Below are 27,692 nucleotides of genomic sequence, written 5' to 3' on the forward strand. Positions count from 1 at the left end.
TGCTGGCTCAGTGAACTCTGGAATCATGACTCAAACCAAGCAGGTATCTTTGTGAGATCCATGTATTCTCAGCATGGAGCCACCACGCAGGGTGATGGGGCCAAAAAAACCCAATGCAGACCCCAGCAGCAGCCAGTGGCTGGCAGTCCTGGGACCGCTGCCTCCGCCATGGACTCACTGTTCCTTCCTCGACACTGGTGCATGGATCTGCAATGAGAGAGGTGACCTGTCAAAAGTCACCTGTCCCCCCGCACCCATAGGATTCCAGCCCTGAAGGAATAATAGTGCAGGAACAGCTGCTGCTGTTAAGTGTAGCACAGTACTGCCTAGAGGCCCTGACAAAGTGGGGCGGTCCCCCATTGTACCCAGCCCTACACTGCTCCCCCTCACTGAGACTGGGGCTCCTATTGGGCCAAGCATTGCACACCCCAGGGGACTCATTGCTTCATGAAGCTCTGTCTAAATCAACAGAGTGGAGGGGAAACTGAGGCACAGATAGGGGGGGTGGCAAGGGCAGGAGTTCTGAGCCCCAGTCCTGCACGGCAATTACTTTGCCTTTGCCACGTTCCCCCACAAGGGGGTAGTACCTGCCAGGCTGGGCAGAATGCTTTGGACAGCATCTTCCATTTGGCCCACGTCAAGGCCCAAGAACACCCGGCCACCCCTTGCAGGCCAAGACAGCCTCATACACTGCCCCCTGCTAGGCCTGGAGGCATTCCCCCTATTCACAGCTGCTGGGGTACCGGGGATATATTATGGGGTAGGGGCATGGCTGGGTGTCTACGGAGGGTATAAATTATGGGCTATACAGTGGAGTTGCATCATAGGCACATTTAACGTGTGCGATTTTAACTATACGCACTCAGCAAAACAAAAACCAGAAAAATAGCAATTTAAATACTGTACCTGTAGTGCGGGCGATTCCACCCGCCATTCCATTCAATGAGTGTTTGACTATACACAATTTTCGCCTTACGCACGGACTTCAGAACCTAACCCCTGCGTAAGGTGCGACTCCCCTGTAGTTATTTCATCCCAGAGTATTTGACTCACTCTGAGGGGACCAATCATTATGGCATTTACCAGGCCCCACACACACAGCCAGCCCCCCTTCACTAACAGAGTGTGTAGGTCAATGCAGGGGTATTATGGGATGTAATGATTGCCTCACCCCTAGCAACTCAAGGAATACTGGGTGAACCACAAAAGCAGCCTGAAGATTGGATGGGGCAGGGCTGAGAACATACCTGTTCATTGCTATAATGGACCAAACAGAGCTAGTGTGAGAGTCTTTGTGGAATGGGGAGGGGGAATCTTGCTAGTTGCTGCAGCAGCAAGACCAGGCCCTGACACGCACCACCAGCCCCTCTCGCCGTTCTGGGGTGGGGGTAACGGACAGGAGAGCAGCACATCAGTACTTACGGCCTCTGCAATCCTTGGCCAGCTCAGAGCCAGGAGCAGCCCATCATCCGCACTTGGAGCCTGCTCCAGGTTCCAAACTGTCAGCGTCCCAAAAGTTGATTTCAGCCGCAGGGTCCGCTCCTGCAGTACGGGAGTCAGGGAGGAGGACAGGCAGTGGGCTGAGGGGGCCCCCAGCCAGCTCCAAGGCACACCTCCCTTTAGCATGAGGGCTAACACTACGCTGTTCCCAGCTCTGATGGCCTTGTCCCCAGAGGGGTAACACCACCCCTCCCACCCAGCCCCAAAGGGGGCATGTGTCCCCAGAAGCTATCAGTGCCCCCTCCTGCTGGATCCCAGCCCAAGGCAAGACCATGGCAAGTGCTAGCATCCCAGGGCTGCTTCTCCCCTATCGACCACACCACTGCTCACCTCCTCCTCTGTGCAAGGCCTTTGATCCTCCTTCAGAACCAGCCCCACATAACCTTGGGGCACCATCACCTCCTGCCCCTTGAGGCTCCTGCCACGGAAGGATACAGATTTCTCTGCGGGGAGAGAGACCGACACTGAGCTGGGGAGACAGAGGAAACTGGCCAGGGGATGCACTCGACTGAGAAATGGGCACAGCAACTCAAGTTCCATGCAGGGGTACTGGGGTCTATGCTGATTGAGGGGAGAGCACCCCTTACGGAGCCCCCATCCCATCCCATCCCTGCAGCAGCACAGTGCCCTTAAGGTCAGCACTGACTAAGGGGTGGGAGCCCCCATCCTACTCCCTGCAGCACAGCATCCCCTGGCATGGAGGGAGTCACCAACCCTGCAAGCCCTGGCGGATGGCCGGGGTGAAGTATCTGTCCACTGGGGCACTGCCGTTGTGCTCCACCTCGCAGGGCAGCAGGTGCAGGACATCTTGGGGCGCCCCCCGCAGGGAGCTCAGGTCCAGCCGAATGGGGCTGCTTCTCTCAGACATCTTGCTCCAGAGGCAGGCACTGCTGAGCTGGGGCCTGGCAAGAGAGAGAGTGATTGGGGGAGGGTTGTGGGGGCAGTTCCTGACCAGGGCGCTCATCCCTGTCGGGGGGGGGAAGTTTCTGGGGGGCCAGGGGCGGAACCTTGTCAGGAATCCGCCTCCCCACGTGGGCAGGACGCTGCCGGGGATGGGGCCGTAGTGAGTGGGGTCTCGGGGCCGCTTCGCGCTAGGCGCGTCCCCTTCCGCCGGCTTCTCCCCGCCTGCCGCCCTCTCCGAGCGTCCCGCGCGCAGCACGGGGACGAGAATCCCTGCACACCGCACCGCAATCCCGGTGCATGCTGGGGGCTGTAGTCCTGAGGCCAGCACACGCCGCAGGAGGCAAGCCTCGCCCCCGGTGCATGATGGGAGTGGCAGTCCCGCCCCTGGTGCATGATGGGCATGGTAGTTTCCAGCCTGAGTGAAACCCCTCCCTCCGATCATGCGGAAAGATGGAGAAACAGCCTCTGGAGCGCCTCCCTCCCCCGCGCTGACCCACATGCAGGAGCAGGGCCTGGCTGGCTGGCTCAGGGCAGGGATAGGACCCTGGGTTGCATTCGGAGCAGGGTTGCCCGCTGGAGGGAGCTGTGCAGGGGGAACTGCCAGCTGGCCGATGTTTTTGTACCGGAGGGAACAATCCTAATTCAGACCCTGCTCAGCAGTTAGGGTGACCAGATGTCCTGATTTTATAGGGACAGTCCAGATTTTGGGGTCTTACATAGGCTCCTATTACCCCCCACCCCCATCCCGATTTTTCACATTTGCTGTCTGGTCACCCTATCAGCAGTTGCCATGGAGACAGCTGATTGCATTGTGAGTTGTGTTCCCAGCAAAGCAGGGGCCCCTTCCCGTCCCTGCACATCCCCACAGGCACGACTCAGCAGAGCCAGGCTTCTGGGGGCCGGCAAGCAGGGGGGCCAGCCTGGGAACCAACATTCAGGGACACCAACATTCAGGGACACCAACTTACCTCATTTGGGGGCACCAGAGCCCTGGCATGGGACACCAAAAACCTTTTCCACCCTGGGTGACAAAGCACCTAGGGCCAGCCCTTGCTCACCAACCCCTGTACCAGCAGAGTAGCCAGGGACCGAACAGGCCTCAGAAACAAAACCCTCCTTTCCACATTGGGCCCACAGGACAGACACAGAGTCCTCCAGCTTGTGAGGGGGAGAATGCATCCCAACTGTCCTTTCAGCACTACAGCTCAGCTGCTCCAAGCAGCACCAGTGCTGAAGACTCCCCATTAGCTAGGAACAGTACAGGAGCTCAGACACACAGCACCACCTCATGGCACTCCCCACAAATGCATAGTACCACCTCCACACTCCTTCAGCTCCACCCCATTGCATCTCCCCCCACAGCTCCCCATGCACCACCCCGTCCCTACTCCAATGCACTCCTCCCCACATGCACTAATTTGTTCATTTCACTGCAAATTTTACTTGCAAAAGGCATTCGTACAGAGCTTCAGACATTTACATTTCAGGCTCCCAGCCCCACTCAGAGATTGGCCCCTTAGGGGACAGGAGATGTGTCTCCCTATGTCCACTCTCAAATCCCCCCCAGGTGGTTGGAGACATGTCCCCTTTACTCCCACTCACAGATCCCCCTTTCTGGGGGGTGCCCAACTCACAAATACCTCTCAATCCCTATTTGAGGCTGTCACTCCACCACCACCTTCCGCAGGTAGGCACTCAGGTGGGGGAGCACCTTCCAGTTGTCAGTGCGAATGGTGACACGTGCTGCCCCCTGGGTCCCCTGTGCCTGTAGCAGCACATGGTAGTGGGGTGGCAGGGCTATGGCAATCTTGTAGGTGCCCGACTCCTCTGCCACTAGGTAGCTGGCAAAATGAGCCTGCACCAGGACACCCAAGGGCTGTTGGGTGATGGGCCAGCAAAAGAGGCTCTCGGCGCAGTCACCTGACCCCTCTGGGCACAGGGAGGACCAGAGGGTGTCAAAGAGGTGGCGCCGGCTCTCACAGTCCCAATTCACGGGCAGTGCCAGAGGCAGGAAGATGTCCGGAAAGGCCACCTGCAGTGGTTCTAGCTGGCTGCAGTAGGTGAGGCCAGTCTGCGTGGTGTACAAGGCGCTCACTGCCAGCTCGGTGGGGTAGGGGCAGCGGGGCTGCAGGTGGAGTGTGAGGATGGGAGATGGGTGGGTGGCGGAGAGGCAGGGCACGCACACGTCAGGCACTGGTTCATAGAAGTTGTCGGAGCACTCGAAGCGCAGCAGAAGGCAGAAGAGTCGCTCAGGTGAGGACCCTGTGTGAAGCAGCCGGTACATCAGGCTGAGCTGGGCTGGAGAATGCAGCTCCAGGAGCCGTCGGCAGCAGGCCTTCACCTCCTGAGCATCAGCAGGGCACAGCTGGGAGGCTGGCACTGGTACCAGGGTGGGCTTGGCTGGGGCCTCACGCTGCAGCAGCAGCAGGGGTTGCGGGGCTGGGTGCACGGTCAGTGCGGCGGCGAAGTTCTCGCTGTCTGCCATGATGGAGGAGGAGAGAGTCCGGGCTTTGAGGCGCCCCCCAGGTGCCAGCACTGCCCCCAGCTTGTCCCCAGATAGGCACGACAGGAGTATGTAGTAGAAGCGAGCCCGATCCTGCACGTCCACATCCGGGTAGCTCAGTGAGACGTCTTGGAGCAGCTCAGCCAGCTGGCACCCCATGGCAGGTGGAGGCTGGTGCTGCAGCAGGTTGTGGCAGACGCTCAGCAAAGCCTGGCCAATGTACCAATCTCCCAACTGTCCAGCACCTGCCAGCCGCACCAGGCGCTGCAGAAACCCAAGTGTGCTGCCCTGCGGGACCCCACTCTCCTTTGCTACCCGGGCCAACAACTTGAGGTGCCAGCCCAGCTCCTGCTCCCAGGGTGGCAGCAGCGGCATGCCCACAGTCAGCTCCTGCAGGGCCTTGCTCAAGGATGTGGGCCAGGCTGGGTCATCCAACACCGCCTGGGTCTCATTGAGCAGGTTGATGAGGTTGGGGGCCAGGGAGCAGCGCCGGCGATACAGCCCCACCAGGGTGCCCGTCAGCTCTCCCATAAGCTGTGGCCTTGAGCCAAAGTAGCGGGCAAAGAGGTAGGCGGCTCGGAAGAAGAGCCCAGTGGCCTCACGCCCACCTTTACCTGCCACGGTGTCTGCCAGTGCCAGGACATGCTCAAAGATATACCCAACACCTCGCTCAGCCTCGGGGCCCTGGTTTTCCAGGCACACCAGGCTCAGCAGGTTGAGGCGTGCCAGCATGGTGCCTGGGTCGTTGAAGAGGGAGGGGAAGAGGCAGGAGGCCAGGCGGGGTGTGAGCAGGACAGGCAACCCCTCCTCAGAGCCAGAGCCCAGTGGGCGGTTCTCGGGGAAATGCAGCAGGCAGTCGAGGTAGAAGAGTTTGAGGGGCGAGGGCAGCGAGGGATGCTGGGCCATGCCCACCAGGCGGCGCAGGAGGAAGGCCTCGTCCTCGGCTGTGAAGAGACTGTCGGTGAAAAGTCCTTTGAGCTGCAGGCTGGCGTGCAGTAGCGCCACATGGGCTGTGCCAAACAACCGCACCAGCTGCGCCTTGAAGATGGCAGGTGACTGGGTGCGGATCACACACACCACCTGGGCCAGATGCCATAGAAGCTGGCTCTGGGCAGGTGGTGTCAGCAGATAGGAGCCATCCAGCAGCTGGGACAGCACCGACTTCAGCTCCTTGGTCTCGGCCGGGGTGGGCAGCAGCAGCAGGCGGTCAAGGGACGCTGGAGAGACTGCCCCGGCGTTCCCCACCGCCTCCCACGCCAGCCCCTCGTTGCCAGCCAGCAATTCACTGAGAGCCCCCTCGCCCCGGCGGGCCAGCAGCAGCACGGCATTGCGCAGGGCCAGGCTGTACAGCAGCGTATAGCCCTGGTGAACAGGCGTGAGCTCCTGCTGCTGCATGGAGCGCAGCGAGTCCAACCGCCGGGAGAACAGGCCGGGGTAGCAGCACTCCAGCTCCCTCAGACTCTCACAGGCGGCTGCCCGCACCCCACGATCACCCGGCCCCTGCCGCTGGTCGTTGAGGTCCGAGGCCAGGTGCAGCAGCAGAGAGAGGTAGTCACGAGAGGCCTGGGAGCCCTCCCCAAAGGCCTCAGTGGAGATCAGCACAGTCCCCACCACCACCAGTAGGTGGCGCCGCAGCCAGGACAGCTTGGGTGAATGGGGCAGTTGGGCAAAGTTAGCTAGGAGAGAGCCAGCCACCTGCTCGCCCACCTCGGGGTCTGGGCACAGCAGGGTGGGGAACTCCAGCAGAAGGGTCAGCATGGAGACCTGCAACAGAGAGAGAGAAAGAGAGAGGAGTGCAGTCAGGGAGCTGCCACTGTGGGCTGCGATGCACAGAGGCACCACCACGAGATAGAACGGGAAAGCCACTAACAGAACCCAGGAGTCTTGACACCCATGCCCCTGCTCTAGCCAGGGATAGAAGCTAGGTGTCCTGACTCCCAGCCCCACTGCTCTAACTACTAGACCCTACTCACCTCGCAAAGCCAAAGAGACAACCCAGGAGTCCCCCACAGCTTTGACCATTAAACCCAACTCCATTCCTCCTTCAAACCTGAAGATAAAACCCAGGAATCCCTGTATAAACTTGCTTTAGCCCATTACATCCCTCCCCAAACCAAGAATAGAACCCAGGCATCCTGCCAACCCCACATACCTTGGTTTGCTCACTGATCCTCTCGCTGCTCAGGTCCTGCAGCAGCTCAGCCAAGAAGGTATCATCACTCCCACAGGCCAGAAGGAAGGCTGTGGGGCCTGCTCGGAAGGTTGTTATAAGCTGGGCCCAGCTCTCCCCGCTCCGCACACTCATGGCAACCCCTGGGAGGGACCACCTGGGTGGGAGAGAGAAGCTGGTCTGAGCAAAAGAGTGTCCCACACCAGAGCCACAAGCTGCTAGTCTCACTCAAGCCCAGCCCCAGAGGTGGCAGCACTGGACAGGGATCTTTGTATAAGCAGCCCCCCCCGCCACAACTCAGTGGTGGCCACATCTCAGTGCCTGTATGTAATGGGATTATCGACCTGAGAATCAGGACTCTCTCTGTGGGCCAGGCCACTACTAACCCAGTTTTAATCCTGGGGAAACTGAGGCATCAAGGAAAGGGGGCAAGTAGCAATCCCAGGAAAGGGGGGGGCAGCTGGAGAGGCCCCGTGGGGCACCGATTGAGGCCAGGGACGAGTGGGAGCCTTGGGGTTTCGGTAAGAGCGAGCGGGGGCTGGGGGCGGGCAGGGTGTTCAGAAGATTCAGAATCCTGGAGACTAGATGACTGCTGGGTACCCGGGGGCGCTGGGGAACGGGCCCACGCACGGGAATGTGAGTAATGGGGGGTCCATGGCCCAGGGTCCCACGCAGGGGAGTGTGGGCAATGGGGGAAGGGGTCCATGATGGCCCCACGCAAGGGAGTGTGGGTAACATAGAATATGGCGGTGCTGGCTCGGGGCCCCAGGGGATTGTGGGTGATAGGGAGTGGGGAGTGTTGGGGCAATAGCTGGGGGTGGGGGGTTGTGGGTAACGGGGGCGCTGGGGTGGGGCTTCCTGGCGGGCTATGTTGGGGGGGCGGGTCTCAGTGCGGCAGCCCGAGATGGCCCCAGGGAATCCCGCCCCAAGGGAAGGAGGCGACGCTGCCCCTACCCGGCCCCCTCCACGGGGGAACCCCGGGGCATCCCCCTGAGTCCCGGCCCGGCCCGGCCCGGCCCGCTCACCGCCCGGCGCAGCAGCCGCCTCGGGCCCCGCCCTTCCTGCTTCCCCGCCGGCCGCTAGATGGGGCCAGAGCTGCTCGGCCGGGCGGTGCTCCCCAGTATGTCCTCGCGTCACTGCCCGGCCCCTCCCCCTGGGGTATCCCCCTGCCCGCGTCACTGCCTGGCCCCTCCCCCCGGGGTATCCCTCCGCCTTACTACCCCCCCCACCCTCCTCCCCCGAGTCACTGCCCGGCCCCTCCCCCGGGTATTCCCACTCCCCGCGTCACTGCCTGGCCCCTCCCCCCCGGGTTATCCCCCCTGCCTTACTACCCCCCGGGGTACACCTCTCCCCGCGTCACTGCCTGGCCCCTCCCCCCCGGGGTATCCCCCCTGCCTTACTGACCCCCGCGTCACTAGCCCCCGTATCCTCCTCCCCCGGGTCACTGCCCGGCCCCTCCCCCGGGTATTCCCCCTCCTCGCGTCACTGCCTGGCCCCTCCCCCGGGGTATCCCCCCTGCCTTACTACCCCCTGTGGTATCCCTCTCCCCGCGTCACTGCCTGGCCCCTCCCCCACGGGGTATCCCCCCTGCCTTACTACCCCTGGGGTATCCCTCTCCCCGCGTCACTGCCTGGCCCCTCCCCCCCGGGTATCCCCCCTGCCTTACTGCCCCCCGCGTCACTAGCCCCCGTATCCTCCTCCCCCAAGTCATTGCCCGGCCCCTCCCGCGGGTATCCCCCTCCCCGCGTCACTGCCTGCCCCCCCCGGGGTATCCCCCTCCCCGCGTCACTGCCTGGCCCCTCCCCCCGGGGTATCCCCCCTGCCTTACTGCCCCCCCCGCGTCCCTATCCCACGTATATCCCCCCTGCCTTACTGCCCCCCGCGTCACTACCCCCGTGTATCCTCCTCCCCCGAGTCACTGCCCGGCCCCTCCCCCTGCCTCGCTGCTCTGGGTACACCCCTTCGCCCGCAACATTACCCGTCCCCCAACCGGAGCAACCCCTCTCCTCTCTGTCGCTGCCTGCTCCGACCTCCACACCCCCGTCCAATGGGCCCATCCAGCCATGGATTCCTCTCACCCTCAAGGACTGTCACCCCACATCACCCCATCCGCACAGGATCCTCGTCAGTTTCAGGGCACTGGGTGGAGGGATATCAGGGGGCTGCAAATCCAAGCTGAGGGGCACTGGCAGTGGCAGAGCTGGTGAGGAGCCCAGGACTGGGATAGCAGGGGGTGGGACTGAAGGGTGCTGGCAGAGCTGTTGGGGAGCCCAGGGCTGAGTTAGCAGGAGGTTGGGGTTGAGGGTGACAGGCAGGACTGGCCTATGGGATGGAGCAGGAAGGAGTGGCGGGGCTCTGTCTCCAGAGCATCTAACGGAGGAGGCGATGGCTGAGTCCTGGCTCTGTTGCCCCGGAGGTCTGGGATGAGGGGGCAGAAGCAGGTGCCGACTTGCTTCAGTTTCGTTGTGTAACCTCTGAGTAACAGTCTCATGAAACCACCTCCACCTGAGCCATACCAGAGACCTCGGCTAACAAGTTGCAGGTACCTAGGGGCTGAGTGGTGCCCCCTACCCTGCTATCGCAGCTTGGTCCCCCTAATCTCTGTTAATGCTGCTCAATCCCAACCCACAGCCTGACAAGGCCCCAGAATCCTGGCCTGCAGCCCCCACTATCCCCAGGACCCCTTGACCCCATGCATAGCTCTGTGGGGCCAAAGAAGACACACATAGAGGCAGATTGTGCCCCACTGAGCCTAGGGCATGACATGGGTTGGGCAGATGGGGGAAAGAGGCACAGGGCAGCCCGTTGTATCTTCTGCTCTTCCCCCAACTCCTTCATCCCCCTCATTATTTCACACACTTGCCCTGATACAACTCCTACCCTCTGCCTCCCCCCTCAGCCAGCAGCCATGGCACTGCTGGGTTGGAGATACCCTCTTGGCCTGGGGCTCAGGCACTGCCAGGAATCAGAGCCTTGGGCAGGTTCCCCCAGCACTGGGATTAGGGGATGAGGAGAGGGAGTTACTTGCTCGGGAAGGCTGGGATAGGTTGGAGTGTGGGCGGGCGGCGAAACTTAACTGTATGGCAGCGGGAACGGGGCCTGCCTGGGGCACAGGGAGAGGCCCCCACGTGGAGCCAGGAGCTTCCTGCTCCCCTAGCCAGGCGCGGGGGCGAGAAGGGAGGAACCCAGCGGCAGGAGGAGCAGCAAGGCCTGGGGTGAAGGGGGCCGGAGTCAGAAATCCTGGTTTCTGTTTATGGCTCTGGGAAGGCAATGGGGGCTAGTGGTTAGCGCAGGGTACTCCACCCCAGTGCCCAGACAAATTCCACCTCTGCTGTTTATAGCTTGTCTCAATAAACCCTGCAGTTTCAAGTGGATACAAAATTATTTTTCACTTCCTGTCCAAAACTGTTATGTGGTGTTACTGTGGATTGTTAAACAGACCCTGTGCACCACCCCCGAGGTGGCTGCATCTCAGCACTGGGCAGGGGGTGAAAAGCACTAGTGGTATATATTAAACATGGATCCATTTGGCACTATTCGGTGTCTCTGGGTAGCCTCTCAGAGATGCCATCCCCATGAGGAGATGGGGAAATTGAGGCAAGGAGCGGGAAGGATCACCAGTGAGTCAGTGGTAGAGCTAGGGACAGCCCTCCCCCCCCCAGGCTCCAGCCACACCCCTCCTGTCCACATCCAGACTGGTTCCCCCGCGTCTGCCCCATCCCTGCCACGAGACTCATTCCCCCCTGGGGCTGAGGCTGGGACGCGTCCCAACACCAGGAACTAGCCAGGTCGAAACTCCAGCTGGGATTTTGGGAGCACCCCAACCCAGAGAGCCTGGCTGGGAGCCAGGACACCTGGGTTCTATCCCTGGTTATGGGAGTAGAGTCTAGAGGTCTGGAAGCCAGGACACCTGGGTTCTTCTATTTGCAGCTGTGGGAAGGGAGGGGAGCCTAGTGGTTATGAGGGCTGGAGTGAGAACTGGGTTGTATCCCTAGTGCTGGCTCCAAGGAAGTGGTGGTGCCTCAGTTTCCCTGTGTGAGTGGTTTTGATGCTGCTTCACTTGTGGGTTAATTAGCCAAGTTCTTTGAAGGCATGTTATAGACGCAGGCTATGTGCTGCAGTGCACAGGCTGCCAGTGCCACGAGCCTGGGCTGTGCCCAACCCAGCTCATCATCACCAACCTCACAGCTTGTCTGCCTCACAGCTAGGTGCCCACATGTGCCAATGAAACCGCCCAGCCAGGAGAATCCCTTCAACGAGTGAGGGGAAACTGAGGCATAGAATTCAGGGGTTCTGCCTCACAGCCCCCCTTTGTTCTGACCTCACTTCCCCACCAGGAGCAGGGCTAAATCCCAGGAGGCCTCGCTCCCTCCAACCACTAGATACGCTGCCATCCCAGAATTCCTGTTTGTTGTCTTCTCCTCCCTGAGGTTATTCACCCGGGTATTTGGTTGAACCCGTTGGGCTGGCACCACCTGCCTGGCCCTGGGTGTTTCCCACATCCAAGACATGCTGACATCCGCTTTGCCTGTGGGCTGAGGCTCAGGAGGCAGCGGGAGCCCTGCCTATGCTGGGATGCCTGGAGATGGCAGGCTAAGCAGGCCTGGTTTCAGTTGGGATGGGAGGGGAGACCACTAAGGAGCTGCAGGGAGTGGGTAGCGGGTGCTCTCCCTTCTCAGTCACCGCTGGCCCCAATGGTCAATTGCAGTGTGAAGGGGCGCTGTGCTGCAGGGAGTGTGGTGGAGGGCTCATTAGGGGTACCCTCCTCTCACAGCCAGGGATGACCCCAATTCCCTGTGCAGCACCAGGGGGGAGCTCAGTGGAGGGGGTGCTCTCCACTTCATGGGGGTGCTGTGCTGGTCCTATCACTGTGATTCACTGATTCGAGTGAGATGTAAAACCGTGACCCTGCCCCATTTATGGTTGTTAAACCTCCTGGCACTTTCCCCACATGCTGGTGTGTGAACTCCAGTGTCCTGGCCAAACCCCTGCTCTGTTGACTTGGCTTCTGCCTCTCTGTGCCCCAGTTTCAGACTGAACCTGGACCACCTCTCCCCCCCACACCCACACCCAGCTGCCACTGCTGTGTAGCGTTGCTGTGTGCTGTTACACTCCTCCACCACTCCAGTGCGTTCCACTCCAGGGCTGGCCGCATTGCAACTGTGGGTGGGGTGATCTCTGCCCCTCTCTGGCGTGTTATGGGACAGGGCCACTAGAGGAAACATAGGCAGGATAATTATATGTTTCAGGCTTCACGCTTTTCCTTGGTACTAGTCGTGAGCGGGGCTGGACAGATAATTAATGGGTCCATACCTTCCCCGCCCAGATAAGGGGCACATATTCTAGGCCTGTTGCTCCAATCCAGGTTGGGAGGAGGAGGGAATGGGGTCTTTCCCCTCTAGGGGGCACCAGTTCCCATCCAGCCCCAAGTTGGTAAGGGAGAGGCCATGTCCCATCCCCAACCCCTCTGAGCCAGCCAGTCCCCACATCCTGGACCTGGATTTGAGCCAGCAGCCCTTGAAGAAGTGTCTGTGTTCCGCTCCCAGGTTTATGTGTGTCAGGGCCAGGCTTGCGGGACTCCTGGCCCCAGGAATGTGCTGTGTGTGCCAGGAGCATCTCGGCCAACAGGTGCCAAGCCGGCTGCAATTAAGATTCTTTGGAGCTGGGCCTAGCGGGGCCCGCGGCTCTTGTCCCCACCCCCCCCAGCACCCGCCAGGCGTTGGCTTCCAGCATCCGCCTGACGCTCCGGCTCTCCTGAGCAGCGGGTGAATCACAAACAGTTCCTTCCCCCTCCCAGACCGGGGAATCTGCTGGGCTGCACGAAGCAGCCACCTGGGGAGGCGGGGCAGAGGCAGGGGACACATGGTTAGAAGGGGCTATATGGGATTAAGTGCTGTGATAGATGGGTCATGGCTAAACCTCTTCACTACCCCTGCTTCTCCCACTCTCCTCCCAGAGCTGGGATCAGAACCCAGGGGTCCTGGCTCCCAGCCCCGCTGTTCTAGCCCAATTAACCCCACTCCCTCCTAGGGCAAGGAATAGAACCCAGGAGTCCTGAGCCTCAGCCCGCTCTTTTCTACCACAGGGCCCCACTCCCTTCCCAGAGCCTGGGATAGAGCCCAGGAGCCCTGACTCCCAGCCTTCCCTGCTCTAACTCTCCCCCAAAGCCTCCCAAAATGCCACCCCAAATTCCCCCACAATCCCTTGCTCACCGCAACCACTCGCCCCAGAACATCTCATCCCCCAGTCCCATATATTCCCCCGCAAAACACCCTTCCCCTCAAACCCACCCCCCAACACATTCAAACTCAGGGCTTTGGAGACCTGGAATGCACCTGTTTCTGGGGTGTGTGCTGTTATTTCCATGCAGAAGGGGGAGAACTGCTGGGGGTGCATGTGCAGGATCTGAACTCTGAACATCCTGTGCATTAAAATTTGCTCCATGGACCTTTGCAGATGCCCTCCCTATGCGTGTGTCTCGGGAGGGGGGGGCGGAATTCATTCATACTTATTCCTGCCGTGAGTGCTGGGGCCTGGCCTAGATGACCTCCCTTCCAGTCCTATGAGTCTATGATTCTAAGATTCCTGCCAAGTTGCTTTTCCAGCCTGCTAAGTGCAGTCTGGCTAACCTCCATCCCACGAACCCACGCCGTGCTGACATTCCCCTCTAACGCAACCTGCACCACCCCGCTGACTTGTCCCTTGAAACAGGAGCAGACGCCTCCAGATGGAGCTGAGCTGCACCCCGGAATAAACAGCACAGCTTCTCTTTCCCACCCCTTCCCCTGGGGCGCTTGGGACTAACATCTACTGTTGGCTGCAAGAGCCCATCATGAGACATCTGAGGCCTGATTCCCGGGGCCCCAGTGCCCCACAATGGAGAGGGTGGATTTTGCACAGGGATCCATAGCACCAGTGAGGTCTAATATGGGGGGGGGGGATTGTCATAAGAGATGGGGGTGCCGAGCCCTGTGGGAAGATCTCAGCAGCTTATTTCCATGCCTAAATTAGAGGGGAGTAATGTGGGGTTATGGGAGCTCGGCGCGTCTAATGATCAGGTGCAAGGTGTCCCTGGTCCAGCAGCCATGAAGCCAGACCTCCTCCTTGATTCTGCCAGCTCCTATGCATGGGCAGAACCCTGTGGCAGCCACTGAGAGATAGGCTTGGGGTCCCGGGGACCACCCGGTGAGATCTGGGCCTGCTAGTTGATGGAAAATCTCAGAGTGGGGCAGTGAGTCCTTGCACCTATGTGTGTGCATTAGTGTATCCCTGCCAGTGCAGGTGGTTTTTACACCAGACCACACTCATGCAAACCACCTTGGCACATGCACACTAGAGGGTCGCACTAGTGCAACTCACTATGAATTCTGGTGCAGTACCTCCACCACCAGGCCAATGCAGTGTAAGTTGCTGTTCACACCAGTCCAGTGTTGTGTGCACTGGGGGGTGATACACTGGGGCAGGCGTGGGGTGGGGGGGAAGAGGAGCGACATTGGTTTAAAACAACTGAAGTGTGGCCAAGTCCTTATGGCCAATCACTGACCTGAACCAAGAAAATACCTTTCCTGGTGTTAAATTCAATGGCATCAAGATCCAGCTGTTTGGGTCACCCTGGCTTGGAGGATCCTCACTCACAAGCACAGCGTATTCACTGCACCCCCTGCTCCCCCCGCCCCCCAGCACTCCCTCCGGGAGTGTGTTCACGCCCCTGTTCAACCCCCCGCCCCAAGCGGCTCCCTCTTCGGAAACGCTGAAGCATCAAGAAAACAAAGGGGGGGCGCCCCCAGCTGTGGGTGTCACACAATCTCCTCCTGGCAGGGAACCGGTTGGGCAGGTAGCGCACAGGTGGGTGACACCGTTATTTCCAAACGCATGCGCCATCCCCACCCCCTTCTTCAAAAACAAACTCACTAATGCGCTCAGCGCAGGTACAGTTCTTTTTCCTCCCCGATCCGGTCCGTCCCTCCGGATCGGAGCCTGCAAAAGTCCTGGCTCTCCGGGCAGGGAAGCAGCTATCGGAGAACCCCGGGAGCCTGCCTGCTCCGTAGCCCGCCCCGGTTGCTTCCCCTCCGCCACTTCCGCGGCTGTACCTGCTGGGAGGCTGAAACTGACCAGAGCGCAGCCTGCGCGCGAAGGAACAGCGCTGGGTGAACCCGACCAGGACCCAACGGTCCATCCCCAGAACGCTGCGGGCCTGGCTTGTTGCAACGTTCCATCCCTAGAACGTGGAGGAAACTTTGTTCGCTGCTCTCCTTGCAACTTCACATACTCCCTGGAAGTCCCTCTTGCTTCTGATTTCTTGTTTTATTTTTATTTTATTTGAAAAGAAAAGGCCCCTTCCCAAGCTGGGTGAACGTTTTCCCCTGTTTTTATGCTAAGAAGGAGAAGGCTTGTATTTATTTATTGACCTGTTTAAGAATCCCAGGCAATTTAACTGAGCTCAGAGATGCCTCGGGCTTTCTTAGTGAAAAAATCCTGTGTGTCTGTGGGCAAGAGGAACTGGAGTGAATTGCCTGATGAAGAGAGAGGAGAGATCTATGTACCAGGTGAGTCTGACTGAAGGAAGGGTGCTAGATCTGTGCAAATACTTATCTCTTCCCCCCCCCCCAACACCTGCTATCTGAGCACCTCACAACACTCAAGGGAGACAGGACAGTGCAATCATTCCTATTGCTCAGAAAGGGAAACTGAAGCACACAGAGGCTAAGTGACTTGCCATGGTCCCACGGGGAGGGGGGATCCTGCGGCAGAGAGGGACTTTAACTCAAGTCTCCCAATTTCTAGGCAAGAGCCCGAACCACTAGACCAGCCTTCCTTGCGGGAGATTAGAGCTCTTCGAAATGTTGCCATTAATGCTTGTGGGTGGCACACGGTCCCTATTTCCGAATCGTGCCTGCTGCCGGAGTGGCAAGTCACCTGTTCCAAACTCGGCACAGGAGGCTGGGGGACAGCAGCGCTGGGCAAAGAGAAGTGGCTTGGCCTGGAGGGAGTGGGGCTCGCCACACAAAGTAATGGCACTGCCCTGACATGCAGCTCCAGGCCGGCTGGAATGTGGGGGCCAGTGATTCCTGCTCCCTCTCTGCACGGAAAGGTCTGCAGCGGTTTCTTGGTGCCGGGAGTCGGATTCCAGGAGTGTGACCTTTGGACTCAGCTCATTTCCTTAACTGATCTGCGGATGAGAACCTGTGTGTGTGTCTAGGGACCGGAGCCAGGATCCCGATAGGGACCCACGAGGGTTTCCAATCAGCATTTTTGTAACACTGCTCTTCCCCTGGGAATCTTTGCCAGGCCAGCCTCCAGCTTCTTCATTTTCTTTCCCGGCCATTCAGTCGGGGGAGCCCCAGGCGGGGGGCTGCTCAGGCAGTGGGGGAAGCGCAGTTATGCAGAACTCCAGCGGTCATGCTAGGGAAGTGGCTTTTAATGTTTAAACTCCCTCTTGGGATTAGCTTGTTTGTTAGCTGAGGGGCTGGGAGGCGCGTGGAGATGCTGGCTCTCAGTTGTGAGGGGGGAGGGCCTGGCAGTGCTGCGAACTGGCGAGTCAGGATAGGAACACCAGAACTAATTGTATCCCAGAGTCCTGGCTCCATCTAACCACTAGACCTCACTCCACTCTTTGAGCAGAGGACAGAATCCAGGACTCCCAGCCCCCCCGCCAACCACTAGCCCCTACTTCCTTCACAGAGCTGGGGATGAGACTAGACATCAGGACTCCTGGGTTTACTCTGCTCAAGCCACTAGGAATCCCTGCCATAGCTTTAATTCTAAGGGATGTTTTGCCAGCTATTACATTGTAGAGGGCAAGGCTGGTGCTGTGATTGGGGCACTAGCATGGGACTTGTGAGATGTGGGTTCAATTCCTTACTCTGCCTTAGACTCCCCCTGTGATATTGGGCAAGTCACTTAGCTCCCCTGTGCCTCTGTTTCCCCAACTGTAAAACACAGATGATAGCACTTAAGGTGCATGTGGGGGAGATTCTAGACAGTCAGGTACCTCAGTGCTGGTGGGCTAGACAGGTACTGAGAGAGCATTTTTCTTCTGGAGGCTATAGAAATATCTTTGAGCTGTGAGTGCAGGGTGCTGGCTGAATGCTCCAGTGAGCGGAGCTTTAGAAACCAGTTTAATTGAATGTTTTTTTAATTGAATGGTCTCAAAGTTTGATTGAATGGAGTTTAACAACAAAAAAATCTTATGCAAGGAAAGAAATCCTAGGTTGAGCCTATTCTGTTTAGGATCCAGAAAGACCTTAAACTCAGAGGTTGGAGAACGTGAGCTCAGGCCTCTGGTTGGAAGGTAATCTGGTTTAACTTCTCAAAAAGGTTGAGAGGTAACTTGATGACAGTGTCTAAGAGCAAATAGTGTACTGAAGAGCCTTTAACCTAGCTGCAAGAGGCAGAACAAGACCCAATGGGTGGGTAAAGCCAGACACATTCAAGTGAGAAAGGAGGCCCCAGGTGTTTAAGCGTGAGGGTGATTAACATGGGAACAAATGGCCAAGCCAAGGGGAGGCATCTCCATCTCTTGGAGAAGCCTGGATGCCTTTCGGGAACATGCTTTAGTCAAACACAAGTGACTGAGCTCAGTGCAGGGGGAACAGGGAATAGGGTGACTAGATGGTCTAACAGTCCCCTTAAATCTATGGTTGTTGGGGTTATCCCCATTTTACAGACAGGGGACTGAGCCACAGGGTAGATTAAGGGGTTTGCCACAGGTCTGGCAGCAGTTCAGAGCTGGGACTAGAACCCAGTCCGGTGCCTTAAGCACTCGACTGTAAACTTGAATGTCACTCGTTTTTGGTTGGGTCCAGGTCAGATCCTTTCCCTGTTGGTGCCACCTGAGCACCCTTTGGAGTTGGGTGTCTCCCCAGATTGGTGGTAGGGAGAACTCCCTTCGACAGGGTGTCCCACCCCAGCTCCTCCAATGGGGGGAGAGGAGTCTTTTGTCCCCTGATGGGCAATAGGCTCAAACCACTAGACCCTACTCCCCTCCCAGAGCGGGCGATAGAGACCCCGAGGGCTGCTGGAGATGATCAGAGCAAGGGGACCTGTAAATCTGATGGTGGGAGTGGAATCAGGGCTGGTGAGCAAGGACCCCTAATGAAATCAACGGGACGCTGAGTACCTGGCTCATGACCCACCCTGCAGCACGCAGGGAGTGTGCATTAGCACCCCGCCTGGGAGTGCCTGGCCCTGGAGTCTGTAATTAGCTGGTAATTAATACCCGGATGCTCTATGAGTAGCTGTCTGTGGATTCCAACCTGCTGATTCCTGGCAGAACCTGGCGTCCGTCTGGGTCATTAACTAATCCAAAGGGGCCTGATTTCAGTTAGACGCCCCCGCCCCCCGGGCCAGTGTGAGATCTTTGTCGCATGTCAGAGGGAAAACAGAGAGCCAATGAGGGGAAACAAATTTACCCTAACAGAGCTGGCACAGAACCCAAGTCCTGGGTCCCAGCTCTATCCACTTCTCCCTTGACAGATTACTAACTCACTGATTGGCTGGTCCTGGTTCCCTTTAACTCTGTCTCATCCCCCTGATGGGTCAGGCTTTGCTGCCCCCTCTGATCAGATAAGCCTCTCAGCCCTACTTTGGGGTCTCCCTTCAAATTGGCACCACTCCCTTGGAGCCAATGGCTTAAATATCAACCAGAGCAGGTTAGACACTTGCAGAGGGAGCTGGGACTGCTGGGTTCTATCCCAGCTCTGGGAGTGGAGGGAGGGCTGAATCCTGGTCCTACCTTTCCCTCTGGGAAGTATAGCATGGCTAAATCAGGCCATGATGTGCTATGAATGGGAGGCTCAAGGAAGGGCATCAGAAATGTGGGTCCCAGTGACTCCGTTAGCACAGCAGGTGTAGGGGGAAGTGCTGTTCCTGGAAGCTGTCTCTGCATGTGAAACTCCTCCCATCTCCTATGTGCTCAGCAAAGCAGCTGTGTGGGACCAGCTGATCTGGCATTGGGACTGAGGACACCTAGGTTCTATTTGAGCAGGGGGTTGGACTAGATGACCTCCTGAGGTCCCTTCCAACCCTGACATTCTATGACCACTGCTCTCCCAGAGTCAAGGAGAGAATATTGTGCCAATATTCTGCAAGGGTAAACGGGACAACCCAGGCAATTATAGGCCTTTGAGCCTGATGTCAATCCTGGGCCAGATAAGGGAGTGACTGATGCAGGGCTCTATTAATAAAGAATGAAAGGAGGGTGAGATAATTAATGCCAACCAACCTGGGTTTATGGAGAATAGATCCTGTGAAACGAACTTGATATCTCTTTTGTTGGGATTACAGTTTGGTTGATAAAGGCCATAGTGGTGATGTAATAGATGTAGATTTCGGTTAGGATTTGATTGGGTGTCACATGATATTGTGAGTAAAAAAAAAACCAAAAACCCCCAAACAAACCTAGAATGATACCAGATCAATACGGCCAATGAAATGCATTGACAATGGGTTAACTGATAGGTCCCGAAATGTAACAGTAAACAGGGACTCAGCAGTGAGTAGGTGTTTCTAGTGGGGTCCCACTAGGATTGCTTCTTGGTGCTGTACTTTTTTACATTTATCAAGGACCTCACAGAAAACAAAAAATCATTTCTTAGTGACGCTTGCGCCTGACAGACAGGGGCGGGGAGCGGGGACTAATGAAGAGGACAAGTCTCTGCTACTGAGTGATCTGGATCACTTTGTAAGCTGGCACCCGTAAACAATATTCATTTCAACAGATCCAAATATAAATGTATACAGCTAGGAACCAAGACTGCGGCCATACCTACAGGAGAGGGGACTCTGGGAAAGGTTTGGGAGAGGGGTGTTCTGGTGGATAATCAGTTGAACATGAGCTCTCAGTTCAACACTGTGGCCAAAAGGGCTAATGCAACCCCTGGCTGTATAAACAAGGGAAGTGCACGTAGGATTAGGGAGGTTCTGTTACCTCTGTATGTGGCACTGGTGTGGCCACTGCTGGAATCCTGTGTCCCGTTCTGGTGGCTACAATGCAAGAGGGACGCTGATAAATTGGAGAAGGCTCAGAGAAGAGCCACCAGAATGATTACAGAATTGGAAAACATGCCTTGTAGTGAGAGACTCAAGGAGCTCAGTCTATTTAGCGCAACACAGCAAAGGTTAAGGGATGACTTGATCCCAGTATATAACTACCTACCGGGGGAGGGAGAGAAAATATTTGATAGGGGTCTCCTCAATCTAGCAATGGTCTAACAAGATCCAATGGCTGGAAATTGAGACTGGACAAATTCAGCCATGCAATAAGGAGCTAATTGGTACCCGTGAGGGTAATTAACCGTTGGAACAACAGACCAAAGATTCTTCATCACTGGCCATTTTTAAATCAAGACTAGCTGGCTTTCTAGAAGATCTGCTCCAGTTCAGCCCAGCTTTAACGCAGGTCCTAGGGCTTCCCTATGCCTCCCAGGAGGTCAGACTAGGTGATCCCAGCGGTTCCTTCTGGCCTTGGAATCTATTTACACCCAAAGGTCCTGATCCTGCAAACAGGCTCCCAAGGGAGGTTGGAGCAGCCCTGTCCTGGGTGTTGGGGGTTAAGACCAGGTTGGATGAACACCTGTCGGGGATGGTTGGGGTTTCCTTGGTCCTGCCTCAGCAGGGGCTGATGGACTAGGTGACGCCTCGACGTCAGACCCACATTTCTATGTCAGGCAACACATGTGCTTCGCTGTCCTCTGATGGCTATTTGGGCCCTCTTGCACTTGTTGCTGTATAGCTCAGTGGTTTGAGCATTGGCCTGCTAAACCCAGGGTTGTGAGTTCAATCCTTGAGGAGGCCACTTAGGGATCTGGGGCAAAAATTGGTCCTGCTGGTGAAGGCAGGGGGCTGGATTCAATGTCCATTCCAGTTCCAGGAGATTGGTATATCTCCAGTTATTACCTTTAGCTCTAGCAACTTTAGCGGAGGGGTCAGAATTTCAGGCCGTTGTGGTGCGAGCTGGTGGGGAAACGCTGCCAAACGACTTGAGAAAATGCAGAACTTCCAATGGCAGAGGTCCAGATAATCCCGCTCTCTCTCCCATAGCAGCACCAGATCTGCTTTAATTCAGCCAGGAATTAATGCAGGGAAGCCCTGTAGCCTGGGTACTGCAGGAAGTCAGACTAGATGATCACACTGGGCTCTCCTGGCCTTGGTATCTATTAATTCACTGAAGCCGCATGTGAAGACGATGCACAGGCTCCAGCCAGTACAGAAAGCAACTGCCTCCCTTCTCCATAGCTCAGGTCTGGGCTTGAGTCTCTCCACTGGCTCCCAGCTCACTCCTGGTGTCAGTTTAAAGCCTTGGTCCCTAATTTTCAAAGCAATTAGGGGATCATGCCCCAGCTGCACCAAAGCCCGTATTTGATCTATAAACTGCGGTGAGCGCTGCACTCCTTGGGGACGTGCAGATCCCGTCACCCAGCGTGAAGATTAAGCTAGGGACAAAGCGTTCTCTAGGGAGAGGACCCAGCCGTGCAACGGTCCTCCAGAGACTAGGCTAGCCCAGAGTCTGACCAGCTCTAGGAAACCCTGCAAAGCCTTCCTCTCCAACACCAGGTAAAAGGGACCTCCTGCCCCATTGTGTCCAGGCCCTGCTATCGCAGCCACCCACCCCCTTGACAGACAGGCATCCAGCTCCATCCTCAGCTGGGTTGGGCTCTCAGTGTTGGTAAGTGCAACGTAATGCACACTGGAAAACATAATCCCCAACGATCCACACAAAATGATGGGGTCTAAATTAGCTGCTACCACTCAGGCAAGAGATCTTGGTGTCACTGCAGGTAATTCCCTGAAAACATCTGCTCAAGGGACAGTGGGAGTCGAAAATGCTCAGAGAATGTTAGGACCCATTAGAAAAGGGCGAGGTAATAAGGTAGAAAATATCATAATCCCACTATAGAAAGCCATGGGACGCCCGCCCCTTGAATCCTGCAGGCCGTTCCGCTCACCCCAACTCAAAAAAGAGATGTTGGAATTTAAGAAGGTTACAGCGAAGGGCAATGAAAATGATGGGGGGATGGAACAGCTTTCCTGTGTGGAGAGATTAAAAAGATGGTGTTTGTTCAGTTTAGAAAAGAGATAACTACGGGGGGATGTGATCGAGGTCTATAAAATCATGATTTACCCCTTGCCATAACACAAGGACCAGGGGTCACCCACTGAATGTAACAGACAGCAGGTTTAAAACAAACAGGCAGTATTTCTTCACACAACGCACAGTCAGCCCGTGGAACTCATTGCCAGGGGATGTTGTGAAGACCAAAAGTATAACTGGGTTCAAAAAAGAATTAGGTAAATTCCTGGAGGCCAAGTCCATCAATGGCCCTGTGCTCTTGGTGTCCCTAGTCTCCGACGGCCAGAAGCTGGAACTGGATGACAGGCGATGGATCACTCGAAATTGCCTGGTTTTGTTCATTCCCTCAGAAGCATCTGGAACGGGCCACTATCAGAGACAGGATACTGGGCTAGATGGACCATTGGTCTGACCCAGTGTGGCCATTCCTGTGTTATTTATTTTGCCTCCACTCTTCCTATGGGGAGGCTGTTCCAGAATATCTGGCCTCTGATGGGTAGAAACCTTCTTATCTCCAGCCTCAATTGATTCCTGCCCAGGTTATCCTCATTTGCGCTTGTGCCAACACTGTCCTTTAGCTTCAATAGACCTTCTCCCTGCCCCCCATATTTACAGACACAACCAGATCCCCTCTCAGCCTTCGCCTGGCCAGGCTAAACAGGCCCAGCTCGCTCAGTCTCCTCCTGTAAGATCAGTTCTCCTCTCCCCTGATCAGCCTGGGAGCCCTTCTCTGCACTGGGCTGGTTTGGATCCCTTGTTCCTGTGACCAGAACTGCACCCGGTGTTCCCGCTGAGCTCTTCCCAGTGTCTTGGCCAGGGGCGTTAATGCTTCCCTATCGCCACTGGAAATCCCTCGCCGGATCCAGCCTAGGCTCTTTAATGGAGCCTGTCTGCTCTCAAAGTGCTCACCCCTCTCCCTGTGTGGGGTTCTGACCCTGTAAAGGGAGACGGGCCAGAGACTCCATGGAGTGCACTAGGGACCTGTGTGTTGCTATTGGTTTCCTGTAGAAGGTGCCGGGATGCTATGGTGATGGGCAGCAGGCTAAAAGCTTTGGACAGGTGGGGGGCTGGACCCTGTGGGGCAGGGGAGATGTATTGAGGCTGTTCTGCAGTGGGCTTTGGGAGGGGGGTGCTGGGGTGACTGGCTAGCTGGACTAGTTCTGCCCCCCACCCACCCACCCCGCCTCCCCAGCTGGCCCAGGGGCAGGTGACACCCAGGTGGAAACACTCAATTAACCAGCTGGGCTGGGCCGGACTTTCCAATAACATCTCGGGGAACCAGTTCCCAGGGCTTGTTTACTGCAGCGCTAGGCAATGGGGTACAGGGAGGTTCCCCTCTGGGGGGCACTGGCTCCAATCTGGGTGGGGAAAAGGATATGGGAGCCCTTCTCCTCTAGGGGGCGCTGGCTCTGATCTACAGCAGAGCTGGGGGACTGGCTGGTTCGGGGGGTGGGGACTGGGTATGGGTGGGGGGTTCCTCCTGTGTTGCCATGGCCCTGGCCTGGTTCCCCCCTCTCTCTAGGCTGCCAGGATGCGCTCCTCCCCAGTCCGTGGCTGCTCTGTTTCTGGTGTGTGTGTGCGGAGGGGAGAGTGTGAACAAGCCAATGGCTGCCCCAAGGGGGTGACTCCACCTTGCGCCTCTTTGACCTGGTTCCATTCTGATCGGTGGGGGGAGGGAAGACAGTGAACACTGGGAGTGAGGGTGGGGTGGCGAGCCTGCTGGGGAAGGGGGATCCCCTGGAAATTCCCCACTGCTGGGGCACCACCCCCCTGTTGCATACAGTGTGGGTCGGGTGAATGATGGGCGAGGCCCACTGGGGGACTTGCAAGCTCATTGGGCCGTGTGGAGCCAAAGTGGCTCATCTCCCATATGGCCCTGGAGGGATGGGCCTGATTCTCACCCTCCACTGCCTGTGCCCCACAACATGGATCTTAGGGAGCAACCCCCCCATAACCCTCCCCTCTGCTTTCTCCTAGTCTGCCTGGGGGGCTGTGCCCTGGGCAAGGACTTGGAGCCCTCGGTGGCCGAAGCCCCCTCGTATCCGATGCCCCTGGACCTGACCCTGCGAGATCCAAGCTACACGGCTGCCCAGCTCCCTGGGGGGGTGCCCCCAGCTGGGCAGCACAATGGATTCCTGCGGCCCAAAATGAAGGTATGGATTGGGGGCCAGGGGAGTCAGGGGGGCTCTTCCAGGTTAAGGGTGCATAGGGACCCCATGTGGCCCATCTGGGCTGTGCAGGCTGGTTGCCCAGGGGAACCTCAGGATCTGCCTGTGCCCAGAGAACTCCCTGCTCACCCACTGCACTGTGGCTGGGGTACAAGGGAGGGTCTGAGCGTGATCATGAGCAGCTGGCATTCCTGATGCCCAGCTTCCTGCTGTCCCAGTCCTGAGCTCCTCGCCCACACAGCTTTGCCGATGCCCCTCAGTCCTGACACCCAGCTCCCCTGCTGTCCCGTGGTGCTGGGGGGCAGAGACTGTGGGGGGGTGTTTGTGGGAGGGGTGGGGTCCCTGTTTGTGAGTGTCCCGGGAAGTGGAGGATGGTTTGAGGAGGGGACTGGAGCAGCAGAGGATCTGGTGCTTGGGACGGCGCCCCAGGGCTGCAGGTGGTGGTGGGGTGTCTCTGAGCCTGGGAGAGGAGACAGAGCCCCACCACTGGGCACCCCCCTCCTTGGGTTCCATGTCTGACAGTTCCATCCCCGCCCCCGGCAGGTGACGCTGGGCGAGGGGCCAAGCGAGCTGTTCTCCTGCCCCGTGTGCCAGAAGGGCTTCAGCTACCAGCGCATGCTCAACCGGCACCTCAAGTGTCACAGCGAGGTCAAGCGCCACCTGTGCCCCTACTGCGGGAAGGGCTTCAACGACACCTTCGACCTCAAACGCCACGTCCGCACCCACACAGGTGAGAGCCCAGCCCCCGCCAGCCCCACCCCCGCGCCCACACAGGTGAGAGCCCTGCCCCCGCCAGCCCCACCCCTGCGCCCACACAGGTGAGAGCCCTGCCCCCGCCAGCCCCACACCCACACAGGTGAGAGCCCTGCCCCCACCAGCCCCACCCCCGCGCCCACACAGGTGAGAGCCCTGCCCCCGCCAGCCCCACCCCTGCGCCCACACAGGTGAGAGCCCTGCCCCCGCCAGCCCCACGCCCACACAGGTGAGAGCCCTGCCCCTGCCAGCCCCACCCCCACGCCCACACAGGTGAGAGCCCTGCCCCCGCCAGCCCCACCCCCGCCACACAGGTGAGAGCCCTGCCCCCGCCAGCCCCACCCCCGCGCCCACACAGGTGAGAGCCCTGCCCCCGCCAGCCCCACCCCCGCGCCCACACAGGTGAGAGCCCTGCCCCTGCTGGGACACATCCCCGCCAACCCCACCCCCACGCTGGTGAGAGCCCTGCCCCTTCTGGGACACGCCCCCACCAGCCCTGTCCCTGCGCCCACACAGGTGAGAGCCGCCCCCCAGCCCTGCCCCAGCACCTGCACAGGTGAGCCCTGGCTACAGGCCCCACCCCTTAGCCCTACATGTAGGATTCTGGGGGATTTCTTAAACCCTCTCCACTCTGCACTGGTAGAACGAACGGGTCCCTGGGGCTGGGATTGGGGGGTGCTGTGTCTGTCTGTGTGCACACACAAGGGGGGGTTACTGGGTTTCTGGGCAGTGGGGGCTCTTGTGGGGCTGGATCTGTGCAGGCAGGAGTCAGGGGGGCTAGATCCCCGGGGACGAAGGGAGACGTGAGGGGTGAATGTGCGCAGGGAGTGCTAATGCTTCATCCCCCTCCCCCCACTGCAGGCGTGCGCCCGTACAAGTGCCACCTGTGCGACAAGGCCTTCACGCAGCGCTGCTCGCTGGAGTCGCACCTGAAGAAGATCCATGGGGTGCAGCAGCGCTACGCCTACAAGGAACGGCGGGCCAAGCTCTACGTGTGTGAGGAGTGCGGCTGCACGGCCGACAGCCAGGAGAGCCACCTGCTCCATCTGCGAGAGCAGCACCCCGACAGCCCCCTGCTGCGCAAGGCCTCGCGCAAGGCAGCTACCTCCCTGCAGAGTGCCCTCCCCACGCTGCTGCAGAGCAGCCCGCACCTGTGAGACGGAGCCCCCTGCAGGGCACCTGGTGCCCGGGAGACAGCGCCCCCTGCAGGGCACCCGGTGCCCAGGAGACAGCACCCCCTGCAGGGCACCCGGTGCCTGGACGAGAGCGCCTCCTGCATAGCACCCGGTGCCCGGGAGACAGCGCCCCCTGCAGGGCACCCGGTGCCTGGGCGAGAGCGCCTCCTGCACAGCACCCAGTTCCTGGGAGACAGCGTCACCTGCAGGGCACCCTGTGCCTGGGCGACAGTGCCCCCTGGGGGCTGGCCAGGGCCCTATCCAGCACTGAGCCCCTGGGAGACAGTGCCCCTGGTGGGCACCCAACACTGGGGCAAGACCAGTGACTGAGCTCTGCTGCCTGGAGACTGGACACCGCCTGCTCCCTCCCACCAGTGGCCTGGGACGAGGGCAGCACATGGCAAATGCTCCGAAGAAGCCCCCACCCCCTGTGGAGGAGAAGTCCCCAATGCTCCCCCACCCCCGAGGGGCAGCCAGCTATCCACAGGGCACTGACTTTGCACTGCTCCTTCCCCAAAGCCTTGGAGGAGATGCGGGCAGCTCCCTTCTGTGGGCCGTGTGGGTGCCCCACACCCTCCCTGGGCTGGCACTGCCCAGGCCCCCATAGGCTCTGCCCACAGGCTGGGCAGACAGGATTTTTAACTATTGTGCTTTTCTGAGGGGGCTGGGCAGCAGGAGTCATGTGCCCCCCCATCTCAACCTCGGTGCCATCCCCCCCATCCCTCCACACACACACTCAGGAAGAAGCCGGGGTGGCTCCATTCCCTGCCTCCACTGATCCCATCAGGACCATTCTGCCCTGGATTTCCCAGTCCCCCTCGGTCCCATCCCCAGCTGTTCCTGCTTGAAGGGAGGTTTGCTCCTGGGCTGCTGCTGCTTTGGGGAAGGCGTTTACATTACAGATCCCAGCTGGCCCCACCCCAGGCTTCTCTGTGGCTGACATGAGACCTGTGCTGGGGTGGGGCTGGGAAGGGGGCAAGGCTCATTCAACTCCAGGGTCCCAACCACACTTGGGAGAAATATCCATGGCGTTAAAATCTGGGCACCAGCTTTGACTCAGGGTGGAGACGCCTCCTCCGACGGATCTAGGAGTTGGGGGAGGGATCCTCGGTTTCTATAGCGCCAATGCCCCAGGCCCCTCCATGCCCCTCCCCCCACTTGCAGAGCTGCCACTGACCTGGACAGCTCGGGGGATCCTGGTGACTGAAGAATGTTGATCAGGGAATTAGGATTTATCTGAATTCCCACCCCCCCATCCTCCGCCTTATTCGTGCTGCTGTCCTGAGGCGGGGGGCTGAGGTACAAATGCTTTAATGGGGCAGGGGGAGGCTGTGTCTTCCCCCTGCCCTCCTTTCTGTGGCTCGACTGACCGGTAGAGCCCCCCCCAACCAGGTCCCCCTCCCCCTGCCTGCTCCCCTCCAACACCACCTTTACACATCACAGAACACCT

The 27,692-nt window shown here is 58.4% G+C and overlaps 3 protein-coding genes across 8 annotated transcripts; 1 reads left to right on the forward strand and 2 right to left on the reverse strand.

The window, feature by feature from the left end:
- Positions 1-46: 46 nt before the first annotated feature.
- Positions 47-2,845, reverse strand: RNASEH2C (ribonuclease H2 subunit C). The gene is made up of 5 exons (XM_045023424.1): positions 2,508-2,845; positions 2,215-2,402; positions 1,831-1,943; positions 1,423-1,542; positions 47-207 (listed from the first exon to the last, which is right to left on the reverse strand). Exons 1-5 carry the CDS (start codon positions 2,843-2,845, stop codon positions 175-177), a joined length of 792 nt encoding a protein of 263 aa, XP_044879359.1. The 3' UTR covers positions 47-174.
- Positions 2,846-3,793: 948 nt separating this feature from the next.
- AP5B1 (adaptor related protein complex 5 subunit beta 1) lies at positions 3,794-15,259 on the reverse strand. Of its 6 annotated transcripts, none has more exons than XM_045025488.1 (3): positions 15,167-15,259; positions 7,059-7,233; positions 3,794-6,670 (listed from the first exon to the last, which is right to left on the reverse strand). In XM_045025488.1, the coding sequence occupies exons 1-3, from the start codon at positions 15,250-15,252 to the stop codon at positions 4,067-4,069; spliced, it is 2,865 nt and encodes a 954-aa protein (XP_044881423.1). In that variant the 5' UTR covers positions 15,253-15,259; the 3' UTR covers positions 3,794-4,066. The 6 variants fall into 6 exon arrangements, with proteins under 6 accessions (XP_044881423.1, XP_044881428.1, XP_044881425.1 ...); XM_045025493.1 differs by lacking the exon at positions 15,167-15,259 and adding an exon at positions 8,102-8,166; XM_045025490.1 differs by lacking the exon at positions 15,167-15,259 and adding an exon at positions 8,031-8,065.
- On the forward strand, positions 15,016-26,923 carry OVOL1 (ovo like transcriptional repressor 1). The gene is made up of 4 exons (XM_045025494.1): positions 15,016-15,622; positions 24,124-24,299; positions 24,858-25,044; positions 25,929-26,923. Exons 1-4 carry the CDS (start codon positions 15,523-15,525, stop codon positions 26,222-26,224), a joined length of 759 nt encoding a protein of 252 aa, XP_044881429.1. The 5' UTR covers positions 15,016-15,522; the 3' UTR covers positions 26,225-26,923.
- The last annotated feature ends 769 nt before the right edge of the window (positions 26,924-27,692 follow it).

The sequence above is a fragment of the Mauremys mutica genome, chromosome 7, assembly GCF_020497125.1.
Source record: "Mauremys mutica isolate MM-2020 ecotype Southern chromosome 7, ASM2049712v1, whole genome shotgun sequence".
Taxonomy (NCBI): Eukaryota; Metazoa; Chordata; order Testudines; family Geoemydidae; genus Mauremys; species Mauremys mutica.

Coding starts and splice junctions, on each gene's coding strand:
- OVOL1 (XM_045025494.1), top strand. CDS start 15,523: ATGCCTCGGGCTTTCTTAGTGAAAAAATCCTGTGTGTCTGTGGGCAAG. Junction 15,623..24,123: donor AGGAGAGATCTATGTACCAG/GTGAGTCTGACT, acceptor GCTTTCTCCTAG/TCTGCCTGGGGGGCTGTGCC. Junction 25,045..25,928: donor CCACGTCCGCACCCACACAG/GTGAGAGCCCAG, acceptor CCCCCACTGCAG/GCGTGCGCCCGTACAAGTGC.
- AP5B1 (XM_045025488.1), bottom strand. CDS start 15,252: ATGGACCGTTGGGTCCTGGTCGGGTTCACCCAGCGCTGTTCCTTCGCG. Junction 7,234..15,166: donor CAGTTTCAGCCTCCCAGCAG/GTACAGCCGCGG, acceptor TCTCCCACCCAG/GTGGTCCCTCCCAGGGGTTG. Junction 6,671..7,058: donor GGATCAGTGAGCAAACCAAG/GTATGTGGGGTT, acceptor TCTCTGTTGCAG/GTCTCCATGCTGACCCTTCT.
- RNASEH2C (XM_045023424.1), bottom strand. CDS start 2,845: ATGATCGGAGGGAGGGGTTTCACTCAGGCTGGAAACTACCATGCCCAT. Junction 1,944..2,214: donor CATCCGCCAGGGCTTGCAGG/GTTGGTGACTCC, acceptor CTCTCCCCGCAG/AGAAATCTGTATCCTTCCGT. Junction 1,543..1,830: donor GGCCTTGCACAGAGGAGGAG/GTGAGCAGTGGT, acceptor CCCGTACTGCAG/GAGCGGACCCTGCGGCTGAA.